At 46.7% G+C, this 24,617-nt stretch overlaps 7 protein-coding genes across 7 annotated transcripts; 3 read left to right on the plus strand and 4 right to left on the minus strand.

The window, feature by feature from the left end:
* Positions 1–1,907: 1,907 nt before the first annotated feature.
* Positions 1,908–5,254, minus strand: BGW36DRAFT_288188 (von Willebrand and RING finger domain protein; the record flags this gene model as incomplete). Its single annotated transcript, XM_046210558.1, has 6 exons — positions 1,908–2,770; positions 2,823–3,127; positions 3,185–3,884; positions 3,939–4,162; positions 4,231–4,945; positions 5,008–5,254. 6 exons carry the CDS (start codon positions 5,252–5,254, stop codon positions 1,908–1,910), a joined length of 3,054 nt encoding a protein of 1,017 aa, XP_046077210.1.
* Positions 5,255–6,255: 1,001 nt separating this feature from the next.
* On the plus strand, positions 6,256–6,970 carry BGW36DRAFT_370847 (uncharacterized protein). Its single transcript, XM_046215291.1, has 2 exons — positions 6,256–6,472; positions 6,542–6,970. Exons 1-2 carry the CDS (start codon positions 6,380–6,382, stop codon positions 6,761–6,763), a joined length of 315 nt encoding a protein of 104 aa, XP_046077211.1. The 5' UTR covers positions 6,256–6,379; the 3' UTR covers positions 6,764–6,970.
* Positions 6,971–13,252: 6,282 nt separating this feature from the next.
* Positions 13,253–14,989, plus strand: BGW36DRAFT_98839 (putative pyruvate dehydrogenase E1 component alpha subunit). The gene is made up of 5 exons (XM_046222736.1): positions 13,253–13,350; positions 13,408–13,430; positions 13,527–13,660; positions 13,720–14,174; positions 14,226–14,989. The coding sequence occupies exons 1-5, from the start codon at positions 13,305–13,307 to the stop codon at positions 14,729–14,731; spliced, it is 1,164 nt and encodes a 387-aa protein (XP_046077212.1). The 5' UTR covers positions 13,253–13,304; the 3' UTR covers positions 14,732–14,989.
* A 221-nt stretch (positions 14,990–15,210) lies between these two features.
* Positions 15,211–16,956, minus strand: BGW36DRAFT_355567 (uncharacterized protein; the record flags this gene model as incomplete). The annotated part of the gene is made up of 1 exon (XM_046213659.1): positions 15,211–16,956. The coding sequence occupies one exon, from the start codon at positions 16,954–16,956 to the stop codon at positions 15,211–15,213; it is 1,746 nt and encodes a 581-aa protein (XP_046077213.1).
* Positions 16,957–17,144: 188 nt separating this feature from the next.
* On the minus strand, positions 17,145–19,208 carry BGW36DRAFT_335456 (putative 30S ribosomal subunit S4). The gene is made up of 3 exons (XM_046212939.1): positions 19,104–19,208; positions 18,587–19,021; positions 17,145–18,528 (listed from the first exon to the last, which is right to left on the minus strand). Exons 1-3 carry the CDS (start codon positions 19,137–19,139, stop codon positions 17,629–17,631), a joined length of 1,371 nt encoding a protein of 456 aa, XP_046077214.1. The 5' UTR covers positions 19,140–19,208; the 3' UTR covers positions 17,145–17,628.
* Positions 19,209–19,804: 596 nt separating this feature from the next.
* BGW36DRAFT_423717 (uncharacterized protein) lies at positions 19,805–22,112 on the minus strand (the record flags this gene model as incomplete). The annotated part of the gene is made up of 2 exons (XM_046219866.1): positions 19,805–21,616; positions 21,669–22,112. The coding sequence occupies 2 exons, from the start codon at positions 22,110–22,112 to the stop codon at positions 19,805–19,807; spliced, it is 2,256 nt and encodes a 751-aa protein (XP_046077215.1).
* A 447-nt stretch (positions 22,113–22,559) lies between these two features.
* BGW36DRAFT_355570 (phosphatidate cytidylyltransferase) lies at positions 22,560–24,083 on the plus strand (the record flags this gene model as incomplete). Its single annotated transcript, XM_046213660.1, has 4 exons — positions 22,560–22,709; positions 22,763–23,135; positions 23,198–23,991; positions 24,045–24,083. 4 exons carry the CDS (start codon positions 22,560–22,562, stop codon positions 24,081–24,083), a joined length of 1,356 nt encoding a protein of 451 aa, XP_046077216.1.
* Positions 24,084–24,617: the final 534 nt, after the last annotated feature.

Raw genomic sequence — 24,617 nt, forward strand, 5'->3', positions numbered from 1 at the left:
GTTCCCGAAATATCTCCAGGTATCTATCCTCCACAAGAGGTGGAGCATTTGAGTCTTCAATATATACCACGTTTCTAATCCAGCGTAAGAAACGAGAAACGAGCACAGATTGTATCTGTCTACCAGACAGATAAAAAAAAAAGTAGCGATGGAAGATCGCGCGACTCTCGTCACCAGGATTCTCGCACTCGAATCTGGCGCCTTAACCAACTCGGCCATCCTTCCTATATTGACCCTACAGCAAAAAAGTAGCTAAAGCCTCGGTCAAGTTGGGTAATGTTGTTGAGAGCTCTGGAATAACGAGAACCGTTTAGTTTCGCAGTGGCAAAAGCTCCAGCACAGCAAATATCCTTCGTTGCATTTCTTTTTTTTAGCACGTACAATCCATCTTCTGTTGTGAAGGAAATCCAAAGTTTATTGAGAGTTGGAACACAATCAAGAGGGCCGAGTGTCTTCATCAGAGCAACTTTGTTGGGTCCTAGTTGATTCTTGCCCAGCTTTGGATATAATGACGGTGAGGTCACTTCATATACCTGCAATCATTCGAATACTTCCCCCCCCAACAACAACGTTTTATGCGATCACCTGCGCATAGTGCTTAAACAATGCTTCTGATTTCTTATCTCGGTCTTCATTTCCACGAATGGCACTGTAATAGCTCTCGCTACCACTAACCGTGTACTGGAACGGCGGATCGCCCGGGGGGGGGGGGGGGTTGAAAAGTGTGCTTCGAAAGACCCGCGATGTGATTAAAAATGCTTTTGGGTATCAGCATTCAAGTCCTCTTTCGCGTCTCAGTCATACAGTGTGACTACGTACTGCGGATATGGACCTCCAAGTTGCTCCGTGGAAGGTGCTGTCGAGGACTAGCTAGACATAATAACCGAGAATTCTTGGAGTATCGTGTAAAGTGTGGTATGAGGTAAGAGAATCAAAGTCGTGAGTAAGCTTTATAAAGGAAAATTGAAGGCGAGTCTCGGACGCGATTGTCAGGTTGAGGTTGAGGTCTCCCAGCACATCCTATGTGTATGGCAGTTGCGTTGATCTATTATAGTGAATAATTAGACCGAGCTTTCCGCTTGCTGGCTGGAAACCTGTTTACCATGAATTCAGAATGGTAGTTGCTGATAGCCACCTCCAGTTTGGCTTTTGAGAGGGTGGAAAACGTGGAAAAGAGTCAGGAAGGAGAAGACAAAGGTGTCTGCAAGTTAGACGACGAAGAATTCGGAGCCAGAATAGTGCAACCACGATAGATATGAATCACATGATACTATAGCGGCTTGCAAACTGCGTTAGTATTGAATAAGGTGTCCACCCTTTATTACTTTGTGCTCCGATACGATTAGGACTGCACATCTCTTTTGATACAATGTAATAGATGTCAGCTGGTAATAGTGACGTGAAAAAATCGATATTTCACAGATCCTCGAGAACCAATATGTACCATACATACATAAATCATCAAATAATATCTCACACATGAACCAATCAAGCAGCATACGCCTCGATAAGCATACCTAGCACATTCACATCGCACCCAGCTTCAAAACATTAATATCAACGGCAAAGGTATGAACATATGAAAGACTCGACGAAACTCGAAACCGAGAAAGCAGAAAAGGTCGAAGTGAACAAAGAGTCCAAGATACAGGCAAGATGATGAGAGAACCGGAATCCGTCCAGCATAAGTACAGTCACAATTGCTATTTTTTAAGCAACAATATACATATCGACAGGCCAGCATATAGGGATGGATATCAACACCTCAACTAATGACACATAATCAAATGCGCGTTCAAACAAAATGGTATCATGAAAGGGAAAGAAAATTGGGGGGAAGAAAATGAAAACATTCAATGACCTGAAAAAGGGTTATAAAAAAAAGTATGAGGAATAGGGAAGAGCTTTCATTCTTCAGTCAATGCGTCATCACCCATCTCACGCCAGTCTTTTGACCGGTCGGTGAGTCGTCTGATACCAGCCACGCGTTCGGACCAGAGAGATTCCGAGGTAGTGCGGTATGTGAATGCTCTTTGTGAGGAAATAACACCAATGCCTTGTAGAACGGCTTTGCGGGAATCGCGACCAAACACGGCGGGGTGACCGATCCACTCCAAGGCCGACTCCAAATCAGCATCCAGAGCCGCCATGACGTGCTGGTCAACAGCAGCAACAGGGGTGATTGTCGTAGTCTCGGATGCCGCGGACGAACCTTCCTGGAAGTGTGATGAGCGCGGAGAAGACGAATTGGGGGTGTCGGTCGGGCTGTTCAATTCCGTCGAACCAGTAGGCTTGTTAGCACCAGGTGGAAGAGGTGGTAGCCCACCTTTCCCGAGGCCTTTCAAGATACTGCGGGTTTCGGTAAGAAGGTGTTGTGCACGATCGTGCTGGCCTCGGGAGACGAGGGTAAGAGCTCTCGTCAACATGTCTGAAGCCAATAATTCCATCCTTCGTTGTACAATTGATGGATGAGGAGGGATAGGCGGCGTAGTAGGCCGGCCGTGTTTGGGTTTCGAGCTAGCTGGAAGCATGGTGATGGCAAGCAGGGACGGTCTTGGAGAATGGGTCAAATGGCCGTCGCGAAGGATATCGCCATAGCTGAGGTCTGCCTGAATCAATGGGACCTCTTCCACACTAACCACACGTTGTTCGTCGCCGTCTGAACCACCGCCTAGTGCCTCCAAGCCAGACACAATGCTTTGCCAAGGGTCCTGAGGAACATGTTCTTGAGTCGCATTGTCTGGTTGAATGACAAGCTGGACCAAAATATCTACCCAATTCATTAGTCAAGACCGTCGACAAAATGATCGCAAAAGTCATACCTCGTTTATCACCGAACCGCAAATCACCAAGCACTGCCTCGGCATCTTTCCCAGTAGCACGTTTAGTCGTATGTAGAGCTCCGCTGATCTTCAAGAATTTTGCGGGTGACCCTTCTGGTAATCTTAACTTGAGTTTGACGTTCTGATGCGACGTCGACTGTAATGAACCAAGACATCCAGCAACGCATTCCCGCAGCATCATCCAATCCTTGACATAAGTGTAGCAAGCCTTGGTACGGGTCGATAACTCGATCAAAGTATCTGGCTTGTGTGTGAGCCCCAAACCGAAAGAGTGGATACCAACCCTGCGTGAAAAGAACGGTCAGTATTAAAACAAAAATTAATATCCAGAAAGAACATACTTTGCTGCCTCCGCCCTAGAAATAACAAAATCAACACTGTCTGGGTCTGAAGTTGACGAGTCGCTTATCAGAAGGATGGTAGAAATGGGATTGTTTGATTTGCGTTGCATGAGCAGATCCATTGCAACATTGGCACCCTCGACAACATCCGCCCGCAGACTCTTCTGGCCGACGGGACGTAAAGAGTTCAATATTTTCCCCCAGCCACTCCATGACTTCGTAGTCATCCCGACAAGAGGCACTCCACCGCCGCTAGAGCCGAATGTTACCAAGCCCATCCTGTCGCGTGGCCCTAGATTCTGGACGAGAAATTTCAAGCTGTCACGCAGGAGTGTGATCTTCAGGCCTTGCATAGATGACGACACAGGAATCACGACAACCAAGTCAAGTGGAACGTGGAAAGTAGTGGGAGCGACACTGGCCGTGTTGGTGTATTCCGTCAAAGCTGTGTTATTCGACTTGCCGGCACCATAAGACGATGTAGTTGAGGACTGTCGCTTAGTTGTCTTAGTCGTACGGTAATCATCCTCTTCATTAACCGCGTTATCTGAATCAAGATCACCGTTGCGAATTATAGGGTCGGGATTGTGAAGGTCTAGCAGAGCACGACGCCAAAGATCTAGCTGGCCTCTGTTCTGAAAACGTAGGTGGAAGCAAGGTAGCTCATTAACGGATAAGTTCAGTGTGAGAATTGGTTCGTCTGTAAATGGAATCAGCGGTTGTGAACATGGATCTCTTACAAGGTCGACCTTACCCGTGACTGCATCAACCTCCCGTAGATGTTTTTTAATGAGAATGGAACCCTTCAATGCGCATCGAGTATTCTTGCGTTTCGATTCCAACTGGACAGGCTCCGGAGCATTCTTCTTCTCTTTCACACAAATAAGCATCTCGCCAAACAAATAGCATTCTAGCTCCTGCCAAGACTCTCGGTCTTTGCCCACATGCATTGTTCCGTACAAACGCAATTTTCCGAACCTAAAAAAACAAATGTTAGGGCACAATTTACTTATTGGAACGATCTATGGATATTTGTGATTCCTTACCGAGAAAACTCCAAGCCATGCCAATTGTCAACTCTTTGTCGAAGCTCCTCCGCAATCTCATCCATGTTCTCCCGAGGCTCAGCAGGAGGCCGTGTTGGTGGCATTGTAGGAGACCGAACCGGATTATATATATCTTCTGCGGGAAGCTGGGCATTCAAGGGCGTAAAGCGTAAGTCTTCCATGTCCGGACGCCAATGTCCGTCTGGAACCTCAACGGTGACTAGACAAGTCAATGGCTGTTGCTGCCGAGAACGATTAAGAGTCGGGAACTCGGAACGGACGGTTACGATGGGAGCAGGAATAGGGTTCTTGATGGCGCCAGTTCGAGGACTGAGATCAGATTCCATAGCTTGCACGTCGTAGTCGTGCCTCCTGCCCGTACTGTGGTGCTGTCCCTCGTTGTATTCACCAGATGACGCAACCCCGGTAGCTCCAGTCACTCCAGTCACTCCGGTGGCTCCGCTATCTTGACGAGTGTGCTGAGGCTGTCGAGGCCCGGTTGTCAGCCGTTCAATTCTATCCCGTTGGCTTGCAGTGGTGTTATGGCTATCTCGCCGATTATTATATAAGCTGTCTTGATGCACTGATCTGTGCGGATCGTGTCCGGTGGCGGAAGGTTGACTACGGTTATCCCACGGGGTAGGGGTCGTGAGATTACTTCGTAATGTTGCGCCATCGCTGACCGAGGCGGAGCGAACAATACTACTTAACTTTTCTGCGAAAAGACAGATATGTTAACCAGCCGGAGTATCTTAATGTCAAGCATTGAATACTTACCCAGATCCAAGACATTTCCGCCTCTGCTGGTGTCCAAGCCCAATGGCGCATTGCAAGTAGGGCAGTATTGGGACTCAAATTCCTTGATGTATTCATAAAAGCATGCTTCGTGGGAAACATGGGTACAGGAGAATTGTAAAACCCGTTCGCCACGGAGGGTATGCTCCAAGGGCTCTTCACAGACGGCGCAAGCAGAACCTACAAAAGTTCGCTCTCGGCGGGTGCGTGTACGATCAACATCCATCATTCCAGTACTAGTACGTCCTGAGCGAGAGTTGAAGGAGGTCTGAGAACGGCTGGAGTGAGTCGAAGCGGCCCAGGGTCCCGCCGTTTCGGATTGTGAGCGATGACTAGTATTGGATGGAGCACGATGACTCGAAATGTATGACTGGCGCGACAAGGCACTCTCCGGACGCTGATTATGCTGAGGAATTCGAAAGGACGAACGAAAAGACCGTGCTGTAGCAAGAGAATCAGTCCGCGAACCACTGCGAAGAGGGTTTGACTGCGGAGCGTAATCTATCATTCGAACAAAGACTGGTCAACAACGGGGATTTTTGGTGGTGGTGGTGGTGATGGTGGTGACGATGATCAAGAAAGAGAGGAAGAAAGAGTCAGGTAAATTCTCCGAAGTGGTGGATTCATTCAGTCACTCGGTCATTCAATGGGGCGAACGAGGTGGCGGGCAGAAACACAAATCAACAAAGAGCAGATCCAGAATTCAGATGTGTATGTAGGACAGATGCGATTGCGGGCAGTACGGAGCAGAAACAGAGAACAACGACCCGCAACCGGGCGAGAAGAGGAGGGGCGAAGGAATCGCAAGTTCGAGCCTGAATATTCTTTGACTCTCATGGACTGAACTGGCTGGACTTACCAGAGGGAGGCTTTTTCTTGGAGCGCCCGAAGAGACCAAGATCAGAGAGATGGAGACCCGATTCGTTTCGAGACGCTTGATCTTCTCTGGCGGAAAAGCGATGTTTCCACATGAGCCCTGAGGGAGGAACTCTATCTGGGAGAGAGTAGGGGAGAGAGAAGTAGTGTACAAACTACTTTGGAATCAGAAAGCATGCCTTAGTCGGTAGTACTAGAATAATAATGGGTTATTGTCGTGAAAGAGCCAAAAACCAAAGCGGACCTGGGGCTTTTCGCAATACGTGCACATACGGCCCCGCTGTTACGCACAGGTCACGTGCTGCGCCGGTACAGGGTATAACCGGCCAATGGGCGGGGCAGCCCCTGTTTCATAGTATTAGTATTACTCTGTATTTTTAATTTCATGTCCAATCACTAGTATCGATGGTACTGTAGATTGCTAGACTATTGACTTAGGAGTCTACTACTAGTCGAGGATCCGTATCCATACTATGTCATGGTATTAGTATGCCATCCTTGTCAACCCTCATGCGAGGCTGCTTCAGCCTTCAGCCTTCAGCACAGTAGAGTAGAGTACGAGACTGCCGGTCTTGGTTGAAGTTAGACGAATCGTAGTACGGTCCTCCATTGGTGTATCACTGTATCACGGTGTACGTACTGTGTAGTCCACCGCCACCACGCGGCAACAAGCTCAGGACTCAGGAGGCAGAGGTGGGTTCTACCTCTGGCTCGGATCCAATGCCTTCCCGTCTGTATTCCATGGTTATCCATAGTTATCCATAGTAAGGCGCCTTCGAGTCTCCAGAGTTCAGGATGTGGCAGCACTCCTGACTTTTGTCCCCTGATTGATGGGAGGCGATGCAATAAGCTTCCATGGTAGGTTATTCGCTAGTCAGTCCTCGACTCCTCAAACTTGCAGAGCTAGGAGAATTACTGTTTAGTAATGCTAGAGGGATAAAATACGAACCAGAAGAAGGCAGCCTCAGGCGCCGGCTGCAACTAGCGGCCCGCTAGTTGCGCGCTAGCTACGGGTTGCCTTCTGCGGTTTCTCCCTTTTCCTGCACGGATATTTACTTTCACAGTTTAAGACATTATTACGAAGTACTATTGTTCACAGCAGTGTGGTGGCTAACTGAACCAGCGAGTTGTGACTTATCTGCAGGTGCTGCAGGGCAGGGGTTTGATGGAGCCTACCTGAAGCCTAGGCCCGGCTGCGATCCCAGCGCCGTTGAAAAAATTGCCCGTGGGCGTGTTGGCTGTTGGCTATTGCTAGCTATGTTCCGAGGCAGTAACTGACGAGTCCTAATTGTCATCGACGATACTGTTGCGCGTCGCGTTCCAGGCCAGACATTTTGGCAAGGATGTTTGGTCAAAGCCAATTGCTCATCCATCCACGGTACGGATTGAAGCCATCCGGCTCCACCTCCTGTGAAAGCATGGGCCGATATAATATATCCAAGGCTTAGTCGTCCAGGTTACCGAACTTGGTTGTCCCCAGTACCATGGGCCTCGTCCGAACCGTAGCGCCGTTGGCTACCAACATTCTTAGTGAACGAACGTTGGTTGTTAGTGGTCATTCATGCTTTCGTACGGGGTACTATTATGCCATTGGTTTCTAACTACACGACTTTTTCATATCGCAATTCTCCGTACACAACTGACGGCTCGAGACTGATTTATTGGTCTGAAGATCTGGAACAGACTAACAACGGCTCTCAAAAACTAGTCTTCAGATGGAGCCCTACCGTTAACTCGATATCTGACGGCTCATGGAGATCACAATGCCGGGTCTACTCCGCAGACTTATTCAGCGTATTATACGCCATAGCAATTAATACTGTTTCCCCTGCAAGTGCGGTCTAGATTATGGAAGTACGGAGATCCCTGATTGTTGTCTGTGCGCAGGGGCAACCATCGTTTGGAGTAGGTCTTAATATTAATATTCCGTACATGTCAACATTAACAATAGCCAGATTACATACCCCGCTTGTCCTTGAACTTGAAAACATACTGTAGTTCCATTGAGCAGCCCACAGTGGTCATGATCAGCACGACGATCCCGCGCTGACAGCTCGCTAAGAGCCCAATTCAACCCTAGACTTAAGAGTCTACTAAGGTCCTAAGGAGCTTCTCCAGAGGCCCGATACCCATCAAGGTCCATTTTAGGGACCAGCCTAATCCTCTCCGTGCGCCTCTCTCAACGGTTTTCCATGTAGAGTCCGAATGAAATACGGAGTTTAGGCTTTGGTATAGGGTTCATGACTCGTGGCAGCCCTCCAGCTTCTTAGTCATGTATCAGATCAATTTATCAAAAAATGAACAAATTAACAGTTCTACCAAATTCCAAGTTCGCTGTCAATTGACACGGATCATCGCGTCTACTATACATCGTAGAATAATCTTCTTGACTCGATTATGAGAACAGGACATGTGGCCAATCATAATTAATCTTGTCATCTGCCAGCCATATGGCTACACTGGCCCCCACCTACAATTCCTTTTTCAACCTACATGCAAGTCTGCGAGTCGCCGTGTTTTGTCATGACGAGACCTGCAGTAATATGCAGGTGTAACCAGTCTACACTCTGCAGCCTCATTTGATAACATAGATGAGTCTATGAGAGGCCTGATCGTATATATCGTCATTCGGACCCCATCCGCTTGTTCGCCTATATCGACATGCATCTTAAAGTACAGCTTAGTACCGTTGCACAGCATAATACCAACATCTGACGCTCGCATATACATTTTGCTTAGGGGCGCTTAAAAGCACATCTTTCAATCTGAGTTATCATCTCGGGTATGAAGCGGCGACTATCTCGAAACCTCCTTCATAGATGACGTCTGGCTTCAAACCCTCATCATCGGCACCATACCGAGTGTTAATTACATGTATTGACGTCGGAACAAACTGTGAAGCCATGGCCATCCCAACAATTGATCCAGCGGGAGCATCCGCCACGCAGGGGGCCAGATATCGGTCTGAGCATCCAGAACTGCCGACTTTCAAATATGACTGTATCGAAACGAATCGATAGACGAATACATGACAGAAGTCATGGGAGAAGTACAGCATACAATTGGATGTTTCTTTTTTGGCCCTACCGCTATTTGAAAAGTTGAATATGGGATAACGAGGAAGGATTCTACACTAAGAAATCCTCGAGGAGTCGTGCCATGGTGGTATGCTAGATAATCATGGTGTTCGCATTGATCGACAAGTTTAAGTACATTATCCAACCCGTCAAGAAGCCTACAACTATACGTATTCTCCGCTCTCACATGTCGGACAGACAATGTACACCAAAGTTCTAGCCCCCACCTCCATCCAAGCAAGGAGGCGACGATCAAAGGATTCGCAACCCGGCTAAACCAGATGCAAGTGATTGTGTCAATGTCTACTTTACGGTATGAACGATCGCAATTACGAAGACTGCTTTGTGAAGTCTGTCGGCCACGTTTTCGGTGTTTGATTTTGGCGCTCTTAGATGTCAACTCATCAAGTCAGGCGACCGATTAGGCTCACCAACATGATTAACCACTTTGGGATGGCCTAAAATATTGTTGTTACTGCTAAGCATAATTTGTTACTATTCTTCAGGGCTGTAGGCTCAGCCACAAGAATAATCTTCAGCTGGAACATAACATCATCACGACAAGCATGTTACAACCGCAACCCTCTGACGATTACGATTCCCTCTCTGCGGCGAATCCGACCCAGCCAGGTTGCATACGGCCCGTATTTGTTTGCTTAGTACGGGCACAGTTGTTTTTAACACGGCTGATCTCGATCGGAATCTCGGTTTTCCGCCCCTCAATTCGCTGTCCTAGTGCTTTCTTACCGACTGAGTGTCTGGGAAATAACAATAATTAATTACTTCGTACGACACGGCCAATTAATGACGCTTTAAGGCCCACCAGTAGAGAAAAGAGCCGGTATGTACTTATCGACTATTATATGCTACAAGTAATAGTGCACGAGCGATTCTCACCGGCCATTCCCTGTTAAGAAAGAGGAGATAAACGAAAGAAGACCATGTAGAACGATCGATATGTCTATCTATCTATGCGCGCTGTCTTGGTAGTGAGATCACTCAGATGGGCATATATAAGGACATTTCGATAAAGTGATCATCATGCTTGCCCCGAAGAAGGAAAAGCGGTAAATCCCGCATTCATTAATTTATCTCCATTAGAATGATCATCCATGACGAGATGGCCGAGTATAGTTCTAAGTACACAACTTGCCCCCTAACGTTAACCACCATGTCAATCAGTAATCCTCCGTAACGAATTGCTGGGTGCGAACACATATTGACTTTTTGGCTTTGACCGTTTTTGGCCCCAATACGGAGTATAGATTAATTAATTTTCATGCAGGAACACACGTGCTTTTTCTTCACGGATTCAATAGTCGAGACTAGCGTCGAGGGGCTTTTCCAATTTCGATTTTCCTATCTACTCCACGATGATGTATATCGCATGGATATCACTCATCATCATTATTCTCGTTGCAATCATGCTTGTTTCAGCAGAAGCTAAATATTCACACATGAAGAGGAATCAAAACAAGATAGGTGAGGCATTCCGTCATAGTTGGGAAAAATAAGAGTGGATCTCTTTTTCCTTTGATCAAGAATTCTTGGCAAAATTACTTTATCTGAATTAACATCCAAAAAAGGTTGCGGGTTCACTGATTCGGCACTAATTGTAATGATTGTCATGCTGTGATTTTCATACTCGTGGGGTTGGAACCATCATTATTGGAATTATTTGCTGCTGGGTGGGTTTTCTTATTACCACACATGTACTCGGTAGATTGGCGGGTTCTATACTAGCCCTAAGACGTCGAGTCTGGTACACAAGTCTGTACAAACTTTCACTAACTTCGATGGATATAGTTATGCCATTTCAGTGTGGATAGACTGTTAATTAGTCCGTGGCTGAAATACTATGTAGTATACAATATACATTGCACCCTAACAACCCAGCACTGCCGGCTACAACCTGCATACAGGGTACTCAACCCACGCATACGGCGTTCTCCGACGATGTCTATCTCTAAGTCTCGATAAGAACTAAGAAGTGAAGAATAATGCATCAGAGAAACTTATCAACTCCATCGAGTCGCTTGGCTGAGTTCACCACCAACTCCACCTACTACTTTAGGTCGACACGGCTGGCCAATACTACCCTGCAACCCTGATCGACATGGTTTGCTGCAGCCTGCATCCCTGCATTATGTATGTATGCGCTACATGCAGAGAGGTATGCCACTGTATAGCTATGAGAGTATTATCAAGTCTTAGTGGATGGAATAGGGTACGAGAACATGGCGTGGGCATCGGTCGATACCAATTTGTGATGTGGCAAATGCCAGTGCCCACGTGTTTGTAATAATGTATCCTCTAAAGCTCTTATCTATATGCAAGGGCGGCTTTTATGCTTTCCAATGACGACATTTGCACAGGTTGTGTTCGCCTGAACTCATGCTGCTGATAGGGTTGCGAGAAAGAAACGCCATAAATGGTTACCAATTGATAACGGTATAGAATTGAAAGATTACGCTAATGACATTACATAGGTCATCGATAATGGCGTTTTTAGAGACATCTAGAGATTTCTACACAATTTGGTGTACATACATATGATTAGATATTATTGTTTACAGACATCATTCATTGTAACTTTTTATATACCAGTACGCTATCATTCAAATGTCGCTGAGGTATATGAGCTGGTAAATTAATGAAAAGGCGTTCGTTTGGTCTTATGGCTGTATAGCGACAGTATTTAGTTCACCGATAACATTGATATTGAGATTTATTTCCTGAACACCATTAATGCACTCGCATGATACTTTGTCAGTCAAGTACTTTCATTAATAAGTACATATAAGAGTATACTTTTCTTTTAAAATAATTGGAATTCATTCTAGGCTATGAATGATTGTATCATCTTCATCTTTCAAATGTTTACCTATCAACTGCTGTAAGAGCCGCAAAGGTTTTTAAAATAGCTAGACATGCAAATAGCAGCACGGTATCAGTTTATATCACGTTCCAGAAAAAGAGAGGCATATTCAAATATATCTCATTTCAGTCCTAGAGTGTGGCTTGCATTTTTATAGAGGTTATAATGGTTTGACCAAATTATGGCTTCTCTTGTCTTTAGAGTCTTAGAGATTGAAAATATCTGTTTCCTATACAAAAAGTGCTTTAGTTCATACCAACCCACAATAATAAATTTAGCAAATTGCGAAACCGCATAGCTAATATTTAAAGCGAGCTGATTTTCAAAGTCATCATTTTCACTTCTAAGGTCTAGAATTAAGTGGACACCCCATCTAATTGGTTTAATGAGTATAATACTTTGCACTCTAATTTCTTGTGCATTTTGCTAGCTTATTTTTCATTCTTCAATTTGATCCACTAGCCATACTTTGCTGTGTTTGATATATGTATTTTAAAAAAATACATAAGTCTGTTATTGCTATGTTTGCAATCCACAGTTTCTGTATATCTGTCGAGACGGCATCAATTGATAATTCTATCTTAAACCACAGCTTGTGCTAGTTCTATCAGTTGATATAGTTTATCCCAAGTTTGAATAGATGAACTATATCGGCTAGGACGGTTGGTCAACTAAAGCTAACAAGACTCTGACATTTTGTCACAGGTACTAGGCAAATTTATAGTAGAATTTTGACACCGAAATTATTTAAATCGGTCTGGTAAATTTTAAACAAAGTATAAGGTTGTATTGTAAAGGTTTATAACAGTTATGAATGAATGGAGGGATTAATTTACTAATCAATGAAGGGTTGATTACATATAAGCATGCATATGGAGACACTAATCAACATTATAGAGATTAAGGAGGAGAATCCATTAATGATAAGAAGTCCTTGCAACAATTACTATGTGTATTCTCTCTTATCCTCCTTCACTCCCCGCCGTTTGTTGCCCACATCAATTGACATGCCAATCTATCTCGTAGCCAGCAGACTAAACGTGGATAAGGCTAACATTAAATGTTTCTTGGTGTTTTTTTTTTTTTTTTTTTTGAAAGTATAAGGCCGCCTGATATGCAAATTGAAACAAGCGTCGGCATTCAAATGATGATATTGCCCGGCAGAAATATAGATGAAGAGGCGGTAATCCGCACACGGGGATAGACATTCATATCAACGAATCAAAAGAATCGAAAGCAGCAAAAGGCAGAGATAAGTATTAAGCACACCGGATCCTAGAACGGGAGCCCACCATCCCGAAAACAGCTAGCGCAGCTTAGCTAAGTACCTCCGTCCCGGGTGCCGGCGAAAGATTGTCCCCAACAATTGAGTATTATTATTGAACATTGAACAGAGCAATCTTCGTCCTCATCTTCGTCCCCTCCGCAATTGCTCCCTCTCTACAGCCATGCTTTCACGATCCTTGTGGGCGCGCAATGCCGCGTCGCTCAGGCGTCAGGCTGTCACTCCCTTCGCTGCTCGCCGTTCAGTCACCACTGACGCTGCCTCAGCGCATGCTGAAAATATTCCCCAGGTGAGCTAGGATTTTTCCGGGCTCCGACAAGCCTGTCTTGAATGCCGGAACCACATTTACTGATACAACATGCTTTTTTCCTTTCGCCATCTATAGGAGGATGACAAGCCATTCACAGTCAGACTCTCCGATGAGAGTTTCGAGACATACGAGCTCGACCCACCCCCATACACCCTGCAGACGACCAAGAAGGAGCTGAAGCAGATGTACTATGATATGGTTGCGATTAGGTGCGAACCAACTGTTCAATCTGGTCTCGAATTGACTTACTTACACTGTGCATCAATAGACGGATGGAGATGGCCGCCGACCGTTTGTACAAAGAGAAGAAGATCCGCGGTTTCTGCCACTTGTCGACTGGCCAAGAAGCCGTTGCTGTCGGTATCGAACACGCCATTACCCCTCAGGATAAGCTCATTACGGCGTACCGTTGCCACGGTTTCGCATTGATGCGTGGTGGTACCGTTAAGTCTATCATTGGAGAGCTCTTGGGTCGCCGTGAAGGTATCGCTTACGGCAAGGGAGGTTCCATGCATATGTTTGCTCCTAACTTCTACGGTGGAAACGGTATTGTTGGTGCCCAAGTTCCTGTCGGTGCTGGTCTTGCATTCGCTCAGCAGTACACGGGGGAGAAGACATGCTCTATCGCCCTCTACGGTGATGGCGCCTCCAACCAGGGTCAGGTTTTCGAAGCCTACAACATGGCCAAGCTTTGGAACTTGCCAGTCCTTTTCGGCTGCGAGAGTAAGCAACTGTTCGACCGGTTAAAGAAGAGATTAATCTAACATTACTTAGACAACAAGTACGGTATGGGTACCTCTGCTGCCCGTTCCTCTGCTCTCACCGATTACTACAAGCGTGGACAGTACATCCCCGGTATTAAGGTCAACGGTATGGACGTCCTGGCCATCAAGGCTGCTGTCCAGTACGGCCGTGAATACGCTACTTCCGGCAAGGGTCCTCTCGTTTATGAATATGTCACCTACCGATATGGTGGCCACTCCATGTCCGACCCGGGTACCACATACCGTAGCCGTGAGGAAATCCAGCGCATGCGCAGCACTCATGACGCTATTGCCGGTCTCAAGCAGAAACTTCTTGACTGGTCCGTCGTTTCCGAGGAGGAGCTCAAGGCCATTGACAAGGAGGCTCGTTCTTTCGTTGACGAGGAAGTCGCTGTGGCCGAAAAGATGGACGCCCCAGAGCCCAACAGCCGCATTCTCTACGAGGACATCTTCGTCCGTGGCAGCGAACCTGCCTGGATGAGAGGCCGCACCGTTGACGAGACCTTTTACTACTAGACCTCTTCCTTTTCCTCCGTTAATTCAGTTGGAGAATGACGCGAAAAAGCAAAACCGTGTAAGAACAAACTTTCATCGGGATGGAGCGTATTATTAGACTGAAGCTCCTACGACCGCCTTTTTTTTTTCCTCTTCTCTTTTCTGTCTATCTTGTTCTTTTGAATATCCGATACGTGTAATTTAGCCCAACGCATACACTCATACAAATTTCTGAAGATTATGAACCCTTCCACACGATTAGAATTTTCATATAATTTTTAGATTTCGCTTCGCATTGAACCTGCAGTTTCATAACATGTCCTAGGCATTGAAAATAAGCAAATGAATATGGGTATCGATAATTACAAAATAGTAACCAAGCAAGCGCCAAAGTAGACGAGGAAACCCGCGCTCGGTGTGTGGCTATCCGCTCAAGATGCAGGTTATTCGCACCAGTTGAAAGAAACGCAAAGGGGAGTGATAGTATATAGTTTTTACAATCATGATGATTCTCTTCCAGGTTCTTGCCGCAACATTTCAACGATCATCTCCTGGGTTTGCTCCATAGCACTAAGCCTTTCCTGAAACGCTTCGTTGAGCTTTCGAAGTTCAGTCTGGAACTCTTTGCGGATCTCTTCTTTGAGTGCTTCCTTGAGTTTTGAAAGATCCGACCCTGTTAGAGATGAAGGATATGGCGTGCTGTTGGAGGCAGTGGCCAGGTTATTGGGCGAAGGAGATGTGTCGGTTTCGGGTGGTGCAGGCGATTTTTCTGTCTCTGTTGCTGTGGTTTCGGACGTCTTGTTCCCGGCAATGGTTACCCCAACAGCATTTGCGAGAGCGGTGACAATTGGTGATGTTGTCGTTGCGTTCGATTTATCGGTCCCTGAAGAAGCAGCCTGTTCTAGGTGTTTATTCAGCTTGCTGAGTGTTTCTAGAACTGCTGTTGTCACAGATGTCTCCGACGAGTTGTTGACAGCAGCGTTTTGAATGCCGGCTAATACTGGACCGTTTGGAGGCTGAGGGTGTTGTTGAGATGGGTGTTGGGGAGGAAGTGGTGGAGGAGGACCGAGTGATGTGGAAAAATGAGGCGGAGGCGGAGGATAAGGAATTGGCATTGGCGGTGCCTGTGATGGCGGTGTAGGCTGTTGAGGACCCCTGAACATCGTATCGTACCCTTCCGGCAATTTGACTCCTCCTGATGCGTGAAACCCTGGCTGCACTGGGGTTGCAGGTGAAGACCCCATTTGCGGATGCGGGTATGCTGCTGGAGAGGCTGGGTATCGGGGATCGGACGGCGTATAGTTCCTCCATCTTTGCGCACTTGCATGCCAGGGGACATGTCCCTGTGGGGTAGTAGGAGGCTCTTTTCTCTTTTTCGCCGTCGACCGATAGTCGCGGACCTCGATGCGCCTCTTTTCTGATTCCTCGAAGCGTTTCCAAACGGGGATCCATTCATCTAGAACCCTGCATAGTTCTTCACTGAACCTATCATCCTTTGCTCTCCTATCGTCTCTGCCTTCCTCCTGATCAGAGATAGTCTGGATGCGCTGCTTCGTCACAAGCTCGACCTTGCGCCGAACAGAATGCCATGAATATGGCCCGCCATGCTCGTTGCAGAAGTCGTTAGCGATAGTCTTCCACCATTCACATATTTTGCTACGCTCTCCAAAAGACTTTGAGTGTCTATTGCATATTTCGAAAAGCTTGACCTCTTCTTTGGCATTGAGCCGCCTACCATAGTGACGGTTTGGCGGCATCGTCCCTTCACTCAGCCGTTGAAGGATCGCGGCTTTATTTGCAGCCGGAACGCTATGAGCGGTAGGTGGAGGGCCAGTGGATGTAGATGAATCCGGATTTGGCTTTGTATTACTGGCTGAATGGGTAGCAGTATGTTGTGTATCCTGCGCTGATGGCTCGATATCACCGCCTTCCGAAATGCCATCTTCATCCTCATCCTCGTCAACATCAATAGGACTAGCCCGACTTTCCGAGCTAGCTATCTCTTCACCTGGAGAGTCTGGCTTGGAAGTACCACGGGCTCTAGTGGGCTCGGCAGAAGATTTATCTGATGCCTTGTTTGATGACCGCTGCTCGGAGTCTTGCGAGTCAGTTGTTTGATTGCGCCAAAAAGTCGCTGACCGCCACCGTAGATGAGCTCCTTTACTTTTCTGCTGCTGCTGTTGAGAAGCAGACGTAGAATTCGAGCTCATGACACTTGACTTTCCTTCCCCTTGCCACGGAAACATACTTTCCAGCTCCGCTTGTAATTTTGCTTTTTCTTTTTCTTTTCAATTTCCTAATATCAGATATACTTGACTTCTTTTCTGCGTTTCTGATCTTCTCAATTTGCGGTATATTTTCTATTGTTCAGAGCGTCGTTTCCCTGTAATTTGCGAAGTAGGAAAGATGCAAAAGATGCGCAGGAATGAAAAATTCGCGGCAAAATTGTGAAATTTACGAGACTACGGAAGAGTGGGTCCACTATCTACCGAAACCCGCCGAAACCGCCGATAATTGGATACTTGTGGCCTATGGCAGGCTCTGGCCGCCCCTGCAAATTTGACTAGCCTTGGCGGAACGGTGGAAACTACGCAAAATTACAGCAATACAAGTGCTGCTCTCTGCTCTGGTATGACTCTCCTCTTCGGCCACGCTGTGATTCAAGCTCGATTTCTAACTCTGCATGTCATTTACATTAACCTTGTCCATTTTTATACACTGTAGTTGAGCCTCGTAAATTATGATCCAAACTCCGGAAAGGCGACAAGACTTGAAAGCGCTCAGCAATATGCAGATATCTCAGACGAAAATCCATGCACGAGCAGAGAGGGAAAGGGGGAAAAAGGCCCAATAATACATAGGTGAAGTCAAGAATGGCTTAAAAAAGAGATAAAAGTGATGATGGCGCCAAAAGCCTTTCACCTTCTGCGCAGATACCACGCAAAAGCTGGGGTTTGCACACTGTCCCCAAACGGGCTAGGAACTTCTGAATAGCCTGGTCGCGCAACTGGATGGCGCAAGTAGACGGCAGCACAGATCTTGTGGTTTACCTCGAGGTAGCGAGGAATGAAGGCAAAGGCGCTCATATAGTCACGAGGCCGCCAGGGTGTAGCGTAAGGCTTGCTACTATCAATCGGGTTATCCCGCATTTGTGCTAGAGCTTGCCTGAGAATCTTGATCTCGTCTACAGTAAGTTCTGAAACGTCGACGGATTCGGGATCCTCTGTGGCTTTATCAAAGGCCTCTTTCAATTCCGCACTCACAACACTGCTGTCTTCCGTCTGTGGAGATTCCTTTTCTGAGGGATCGGAAGCCTGCGTTTCGGTGGGCTGCTTTGGTCGGCTCTTGACTGTAGAGTCGGCCGTCTTTCCTTTTAGCTGGATGAGAAGTTCTCGAAATTGAGATTCTAGACTGTCGGTCAGGATGGTGCTGGTAGCAGATTTAGAAAGCACACTGCGGACAGATCTCTGGAATGCGCGCAGCTCCTGTTTCTTCTTTGCAGGAAGAACACTTTTCTCTCGAGACATGATTGTTTTCGCATTGGTGAGAAGTTGCTTAAGGGTATCTTTGGGTGCTTCCTTGGCTTCCGCTTCCTTCGTCTCATCTGATTTTGCTTCTGGCTCTTCGGTCTTTTCTGGCTCCTCGGCCTTTTCTGGCTCTTCGCTCTCGGTCTGCTCGGTTTGAGCTGCATCTTTCTTGGCAATACGTCCTTCTCGACGCTCAGCCTTGTTCTTTGGTGCTCCAGTGGCGTACATGACACGTTCAGGTTCGACTTGGAAGAGGTCACCAGGGTTCAGAAGATAACCCGGAAGTCGCATCTAGATAATCAAATCAATTAATGATAATTCCATGTAGGCTGAAGAGCCTTATACGTACCTTTTTTCCGTTTACGGTCACCGCACCATGTACAACAAATTGCCGGGCCTGTCTGGTACTGCTTGCAAGCATAGCCCTGAAGATAGCAACATCTAACCGGCGCTCCAGCGGCGCAAATGTCATCTGGGTGAATGGCGTCCGTTCAGGAATAGCGACAGGCGTGCCAGATTTAGGCTCAACACCAGAGCCACGGCCGGCAGAAATTTGAGATCCATCGTCTTCTGCGAGTGTACGGGGATCAATCGGGACCACGCTGCGGAGACGGCGAGAGAACATGCGAGTCCATTGACTCTCCCGTACTTGCTCACCATGATATGCGCGAGCTATCGACTTGGCGGCCCATTTTTGCTGGAAAAATGTTTTGTTTGCAGTGGGTGGCGCGCGAAATCGGGACAGGTTATACAAGTTGTACTTGCTCCATGATTGTCGGATTTTCTATGAAGCGGAACTTAGTAACGGCAATATTTTTGGGGGAGGGGGGATCAAGATCATGCGAGGGAGCCTGCTCTGTACTTACAGCCTTGCTCAAAGGCGTTGTAGCCCTGTTTCTCATGGTGGCAGCAGCAATTGGCGAATGGCGCTCTCTTGCCTTGTTCCGCGGACCTTCCAAATCTGCGAAAATAATAGACTCCTGGCATGTCACGTGCGCCACTGGATGTTGGCTTGTTTGCAACTGCAGGCAAGCCATGCAAACAATGCAAACAATGTAAACTGGCCTGGCGCTAAGAGACTAGCGCAGATTGAAAACACATAAATACAGCCACTGCCTCCCTTTTTTTTACTCTTTTTTCTTCTTTCTTTTCTTCATACTTACCTTGTTTGGGTGACTGCGATCATGAAGGCGGTTCACCACAGATTGGTCCCTGCATTGCACAGCGCGGAGGACCGGTTTGTCCAACGGCCTACGGGTCTTTGGCAGGCGCATTCTTTGGCACCTCCACTGTTGTGGTTCTTTTCATCAACCTCCTCGCCATGCGCGAGGGTTTGGAGAAGGGAATTTAGCGTAGTTTTGACACTGACTTTGTTTCCAGAAGGCAGGATTGTCTTGACCTTCAACTATTTAAATAATTTCATTCATATACTTGGTTCTCATAACATGCAATATTGCTGTCTCATTTACTTCATCCCCTACTTTTCCTATTAAGAAAGTGGATATTCTACATTTTTGTTGTTACAGCTTTAGCGTCTAGATGGTGGTGTTTGTGTCCTGCAATTCACTCAATCAGTGATCCCTCTTTGCGTGTGAGGGAACGCTTCGAACAGTGCCTCAGCCTCCTCTGGGCTCATATCTTCCTCCTCGAGCAACTGACGAGCCATTTCCATTGTTTCTTCCGATATACCAGACTCCAAGAACTGGCCCTCACTGAACGCTAACCGCGACAGAACAAGTCGATGTTTCTGCCTCGCACCACTAAGGCGTGATAATCCTCGTTGTAAATTTTGCCCTCCACCTTTTCGAATGAGTTCGTAGATCAAATGCATCGTCCTGTTGACAAGTGCCGTTCGTAGATCGTGTTCAGGTCGTAATGTGTATAAATAGTCCATATCCTCGTACATTCTTCGAAAAAGCCGCGGAAGCACCAATTCATGAGAGAGAATCACGTTGCGCCCAGGACCCAGCTCAATGTCCGGGTTATAGAAGGTTAGGGTCTCCAAAAATGATATTAATTCTAGATGCATCTGACAGATCTCCGAGGAAAGATAGTCTTTTGCCCCTTCGTCTGGGTTAATGCGCTCGGTGAGTAATGATGTTACTCGCTCGATAAAGTGTTGTTCAATTTGTCTTTGTTCTGCTTCCGAAGGCTGGATAGTGCCAAACGCACCTGGACGAAGGCTTGTCGATAGTATTCTTAAAATGAGAACAATGTCCTGCAAAGGTTGGTGTGCGTTCAACGACATAAGCAATATGTCGAAATGTGCATTGCCCCAGAGTTCTTCGAACGACTCATCATTCTGCCGACACGCTAGAGCTAGCAGGTACATTATCTCCAAAGCCTTCGTGGAATCCACCTTGGTTTCAAGTAAATCACGTGGTGTTCTTCTGCTTTCCCCCTTTGTTTTCGATGACACAGGTGAATGTTCAAATCGAGGAACAGCATTGACCAATACCGAATTTTGAAGTGCTGGAGTAAGGTCGCTGACGAGCTGGGGACCAATCGAATATAGGTCCAGTAATAAAATGAATTCAATGGACGACACAAACAATGGCACTGGTTCGTAGAACTTCTCGCTCAGAGCACGCTTCCAGAGGACAATTAGAGAAAGGGCGTAGTTCACTGCGTAGTTGGACGGATTTGTCCGCATATTTTCTAGCACAATGGAGGATAGTTTTTGTTCTGGGTTGGAGGGAAAAGCTAATCGGGCCATTACTTCTAGGTCGCATTCTGTGTTGGGGGGTGTTTTGTGATTTAAGATCCGCGTCATATAGCGTATGTTCGAGCCATCGTCTTTTCCCACGAAGTCAACTTTGCTTATGGTCTCATTACTGCTTAACGTTGATCTATGCGATTCCAGGGGTACGTCATGCGCCGGACTCAGTTGAAGAGAAGCCATCGGTATTGGCGCATCGCTAGCTTTCCTTTTGCGTTTTCCATGGCCGCTTGGTGTCCCTCTTTTTGATCGCCCACCGGATGATTTAGTCGGCGATGCCACCCCGACTTCATCATCATCGAACCCATCTCGAAAGGGTAGAGTTCGCTGCTTTCGAGGGGTCAAAGGTGCGGACTTCTCATCGGCTTGTTTTCTTCCTCGCAGACTGTTAACTCTCAAGGCTTCTCCCCGCAGTTCATCTCTCAAGAACAGGTTTTCTGTCTCCAGCCTTTGCTTGTCATCGATTGCAGCTTGCTGTACCCCTTGATTTTTTGCGGTCTGCTCTGCTAGTTGAGCTCTGAGTGCAGAAACAGTTCTCTCGTATTCCAGTTCTTGTTTGGCAAGTTTTGCTCTCAAGATCGCGACTTCGCCAGATTTCTTGGTTGCATCTTCCTTTACCGAAGTAATTTCTTGCACTGTTGTATCGTGATTTCGTGTAATCTGTTCGTAAATTCAGCAAAGCTGACCATAGAAAGACACTAGTGAGCCTCACCTCCTCAATCTTTGCCCTTAGTTGCTGCTCCGTGGTGAACATATTCGACACCGTGGTAGATTGACCGTAACGTTGTGCCTCGACTCTGGTGTCATGGTCGAGACCTCGATTTGTTGCAGGTCGCGCGACATAACTAATCTCAGGGTTCAAGTTTGCCACACCTTCCACGGGCTCATTGTCTTCCAGTATATTTGCATCTAAATCACCGATATCGATATTTTCGTATAAGCTCGATCCTTGCCGCAGCGAAGACAGAGGCTTTAAAAGCGATGGCCCGTTGGAGGCATTCACGGGCTGTTGCAGGAAATTGGTAGGAACAGATTCTCTCGGCTGGCTCTGAGGTGCTTGGGTAGCCTGCCAGGCACTTTGCTCCAGCTGAAACAGAGTCCCTGCGGGGAGAGAATCGAGGCCATCGTCAGAGAAACCACCGTCACTACTGTCCATGCCACGAATTGCCTGCTGCCATGGGGCAAAACCTCCCGAGATCGAAGGGATAAATAGGAATCAGCAGGTATTGGCAATGGCTAGCTGCGGCGGAAATTGGATTGCATCGTTTAGCTGTTGTTGCTGTGGCGTTCGTCCGAAGCGCGGAGGAATATTCATAACAATAATAATGTTTCTCCCCGCAGGGCAGCACTGCCGAGCTCGCCAAGCCCGGCCGTTCATGTGCGTCTGACGTCGGGTTCACCAGCAGCATTTGTTCGCTCTCGAGTCTCCGCTACTCATTCATACTACCAATACCACAATCTCCTTATACCAAATATCCCCATCCCCCCTTCTTTTCTCACCCACAGTCAGCGCTCGCTATCTCAAGGTTTCCCCGTCTTACAATTCAGAAGAAAAGCCATTTTTGCCGCGGTTGCAGGGCCAGCTTTTTTTACATCCTTCACAATGGGTCGAAGGAATGTCAGATTTCCGCACCGGTCAAACGGCGACCTGGCACGACGGCCAAGTATCTCAGAAATGAGCGATGGCCAGTCTGATCCCGGGAGTCCAACTCAAGCCGCAAACCATTTGCAAGGAGACGTGATTCAGGAGGAGGTAAGCTGTAGCACCTCTAGGCAACACACTCGTACATACTAAATGCAAAGTAGAAATCGGATGCCCCGGCTCTCTCGGACTACGAAAAGAAGAAACAAACCTTCATCACTCGAACAATATGGACATTTGTCATGATTGCAGGGTTTTTCAGCGCCATGTTCTCCGGTCACATATACCTCGTTGCTATTGTGACCGCTGTTCAAATCATCTCTTTCAAGGAGGTCATCGCCATCGCAAACGTCCCCAGCCGAGATAGAAATCTGCGCTTCACCAAGTCTCTTAACTGGTATTTCCTGGCAACTACGATGTACTTCTTATACGGAGAGAGCGTGATCTACTATTTCAAGCATATCTTATTGGTAGACAAAGTGCTTCTGCCATTCGCAACTCATCATCGATTCCTTAGCTTCATGCTGTATGTCATGGGTAAGTGACAGACTAAACAACGCAGGATTCTTGGATTGATAGCTAAAACATATATATGCCAGGCTTTGTATTTTTCGTGGCTACTCTGCAAAAAGGACACTACCGCTTTCAATTCACCCAATTCGCATGGACTCATATGGCACTTTACCTCATCGTCGTACAGGCGCATTTCATTATGAACAATATCTTCGAGGGCATGATTTGGTTCTTCTTACCGGCTTCTCTGGTCATCACAAATGACATCTTTGCATACGTTTGCGGCATTACGTTTGGACGGACACAGCTGATTAAGCTTTCCCCAAAGAAGACAGTCGAGGGCTTCATTGGTGCATGGATTTGCACCATTATCTTCGGCTATTTTATGACGAACATCCTGATGCGGTACAAATATTTCACTTGCCCCGTGACCGACCTCGGCTCTAGCGTTTTGACGGGGTTGGAATGCACACCTAACCCGGTGTTTATCCCCAAAAACTACTATCTCCCTAACTGGCCTCTTCTACCAAAATCCATCTATGTTGCACCGATGCAATTTCACATTCTCGTCTTCGCGTCTTTTGCATCTTTGATCGCACCCTTTGGCGGATTCTTTGCATCTGGCTTGAAACGTACCTTCAAGGTCAAGGACTTTGGAGAGTCCATCCCAGGACACGGTGGTATCACTGATCGCATGGACTGTCAATTCATTATGGGATTCTTCGCATTCATGTATTATCATAGCTTCATCGCTGTGTATACGGCCAGCGTTGGCGATGTCATCGAGACCGCAATCAATGGGTTGACTGTAGAAGAACAGCTCGAGGTTGTCCGTGGTCTCGGCAAGTATCTGTACAACCAAGGGAAAGTCTCGGCAAGTGTAAGTTGCCCTTTCATTCTATGTTTCAAGTCCGATTCTAATTTAAGTTGCAGGTTCTCGAATGTCTGAATGGCGAGCTCTTGAAACGATAGATGATTCATGAGAATGCGTCTCTTTTTTTTTCGTGCCTAAAAATATTCTTTTATTTTTCTCTATGTATCGACATGTGACTCATATTATGTGTCCAAATTACCATCAACTACAACATTGCTGAACGATACCACCCTCAAGCTCACGATTCCTACAACTCCGCGCTATTCAACTACTCCCCAGCCACCGCTCTTGCAATCGACTATCGTGGAGCTGCATAGTCTCAACGAAAACTCGTCGATCTCTCACCAATTCCGGGACAGAGAAGCAAAAGTTCCTAGTCAAAGTGCATCACTGGCGTTTCTCATTCAACACTCACCGGAGTCATCATCTATATAGACACATCTGGAAGGTCTTGTCGGGCAAAGGACATGATTCACATGTGTGTTTGGTTCCTCAAAAACCTACGTAACGATTTCCAAATTTTTACATTTTAATGCTGCTACCAAATCATATTGTTCTTTCTTTTCATGTTTTTAATATTCATTTAAGGATTCAAAATTTCTGCACGAGAATAACACCCAGCGCTTGATCGA

Source organism: Talaromyces proteolyticus, assembly GCF_021365285.1.
Source record: "Talaromyces proteolyticus strain PMI_201 chromosome Unknown BGW36scaffold_2, whole genome shotgun sequence".
Lineage (NCBI taxonomy): Eukaryota > Fungi > Ascomycota > Eurotiomycetes > Eurotiales > Trichocomaceae > Talaromyces > Talaromyces proteolyticus.

Bases quoted from the DNA above. Each gene is read 5' to 3' on its own strand.
- BGW36DRAFT_370847 (XM_046215291.1), top strand. From the start codon at position 6,380: ATGGTATTAGTATGCCATCCTTGTCAACCCTCATGCGAGGCTGCTTCA. The intron at 6,473-6,541 runs CTTGGTTGAAGT...CGGTGTACGTAC, and splicing joins TAGAGTACGAGACTGCCGGT to TGTGTAGTCCACCGCCACCA.
- BGW36DRAFT_98839 (XM_046222736.1), top strand. From the start codon at position 13,305: ATGCTTTCACGATCCTTGTGGGCGCGCAATGCCGCGTCGCTCAGGC. The intron at 13,431-13,526 runs GTGAGCTAGGAT...CGCCATCTATAG, and splicing joins ATGCTGAAAATATTCCCCAG to GAGGATGACAAGCCATTCAC. The intron at 14,175-14,225 runs GTAAGCAACTGT...AACATTACTTAG, and splicing joins AGTCCTTTTCGGCTGCGAGA to ACAACAAGTACGGTATGGGT.
- BGW36DRAFT_335456 (XM_046212939.1), bottom strand. From the start codon at position 19,139: ATGAGAAACAGGGCTACAACGCCTTTGAGCAAGGCT. The intron at 19,022-19,103 runs GTAAGTACAGAG...TCCGCTTCATAG, and splicing joins CAACGCCTTTGAGCAAGGCT to AAAATCCGACAATCATGGAG. The intron at 18,529-18,586 runs GTACGTATAAGG...TTGATTATCTAG, and splicing joins TGACCGTAAACGGAAAAAAG to ATGCGACTTCCGGGTTATCT.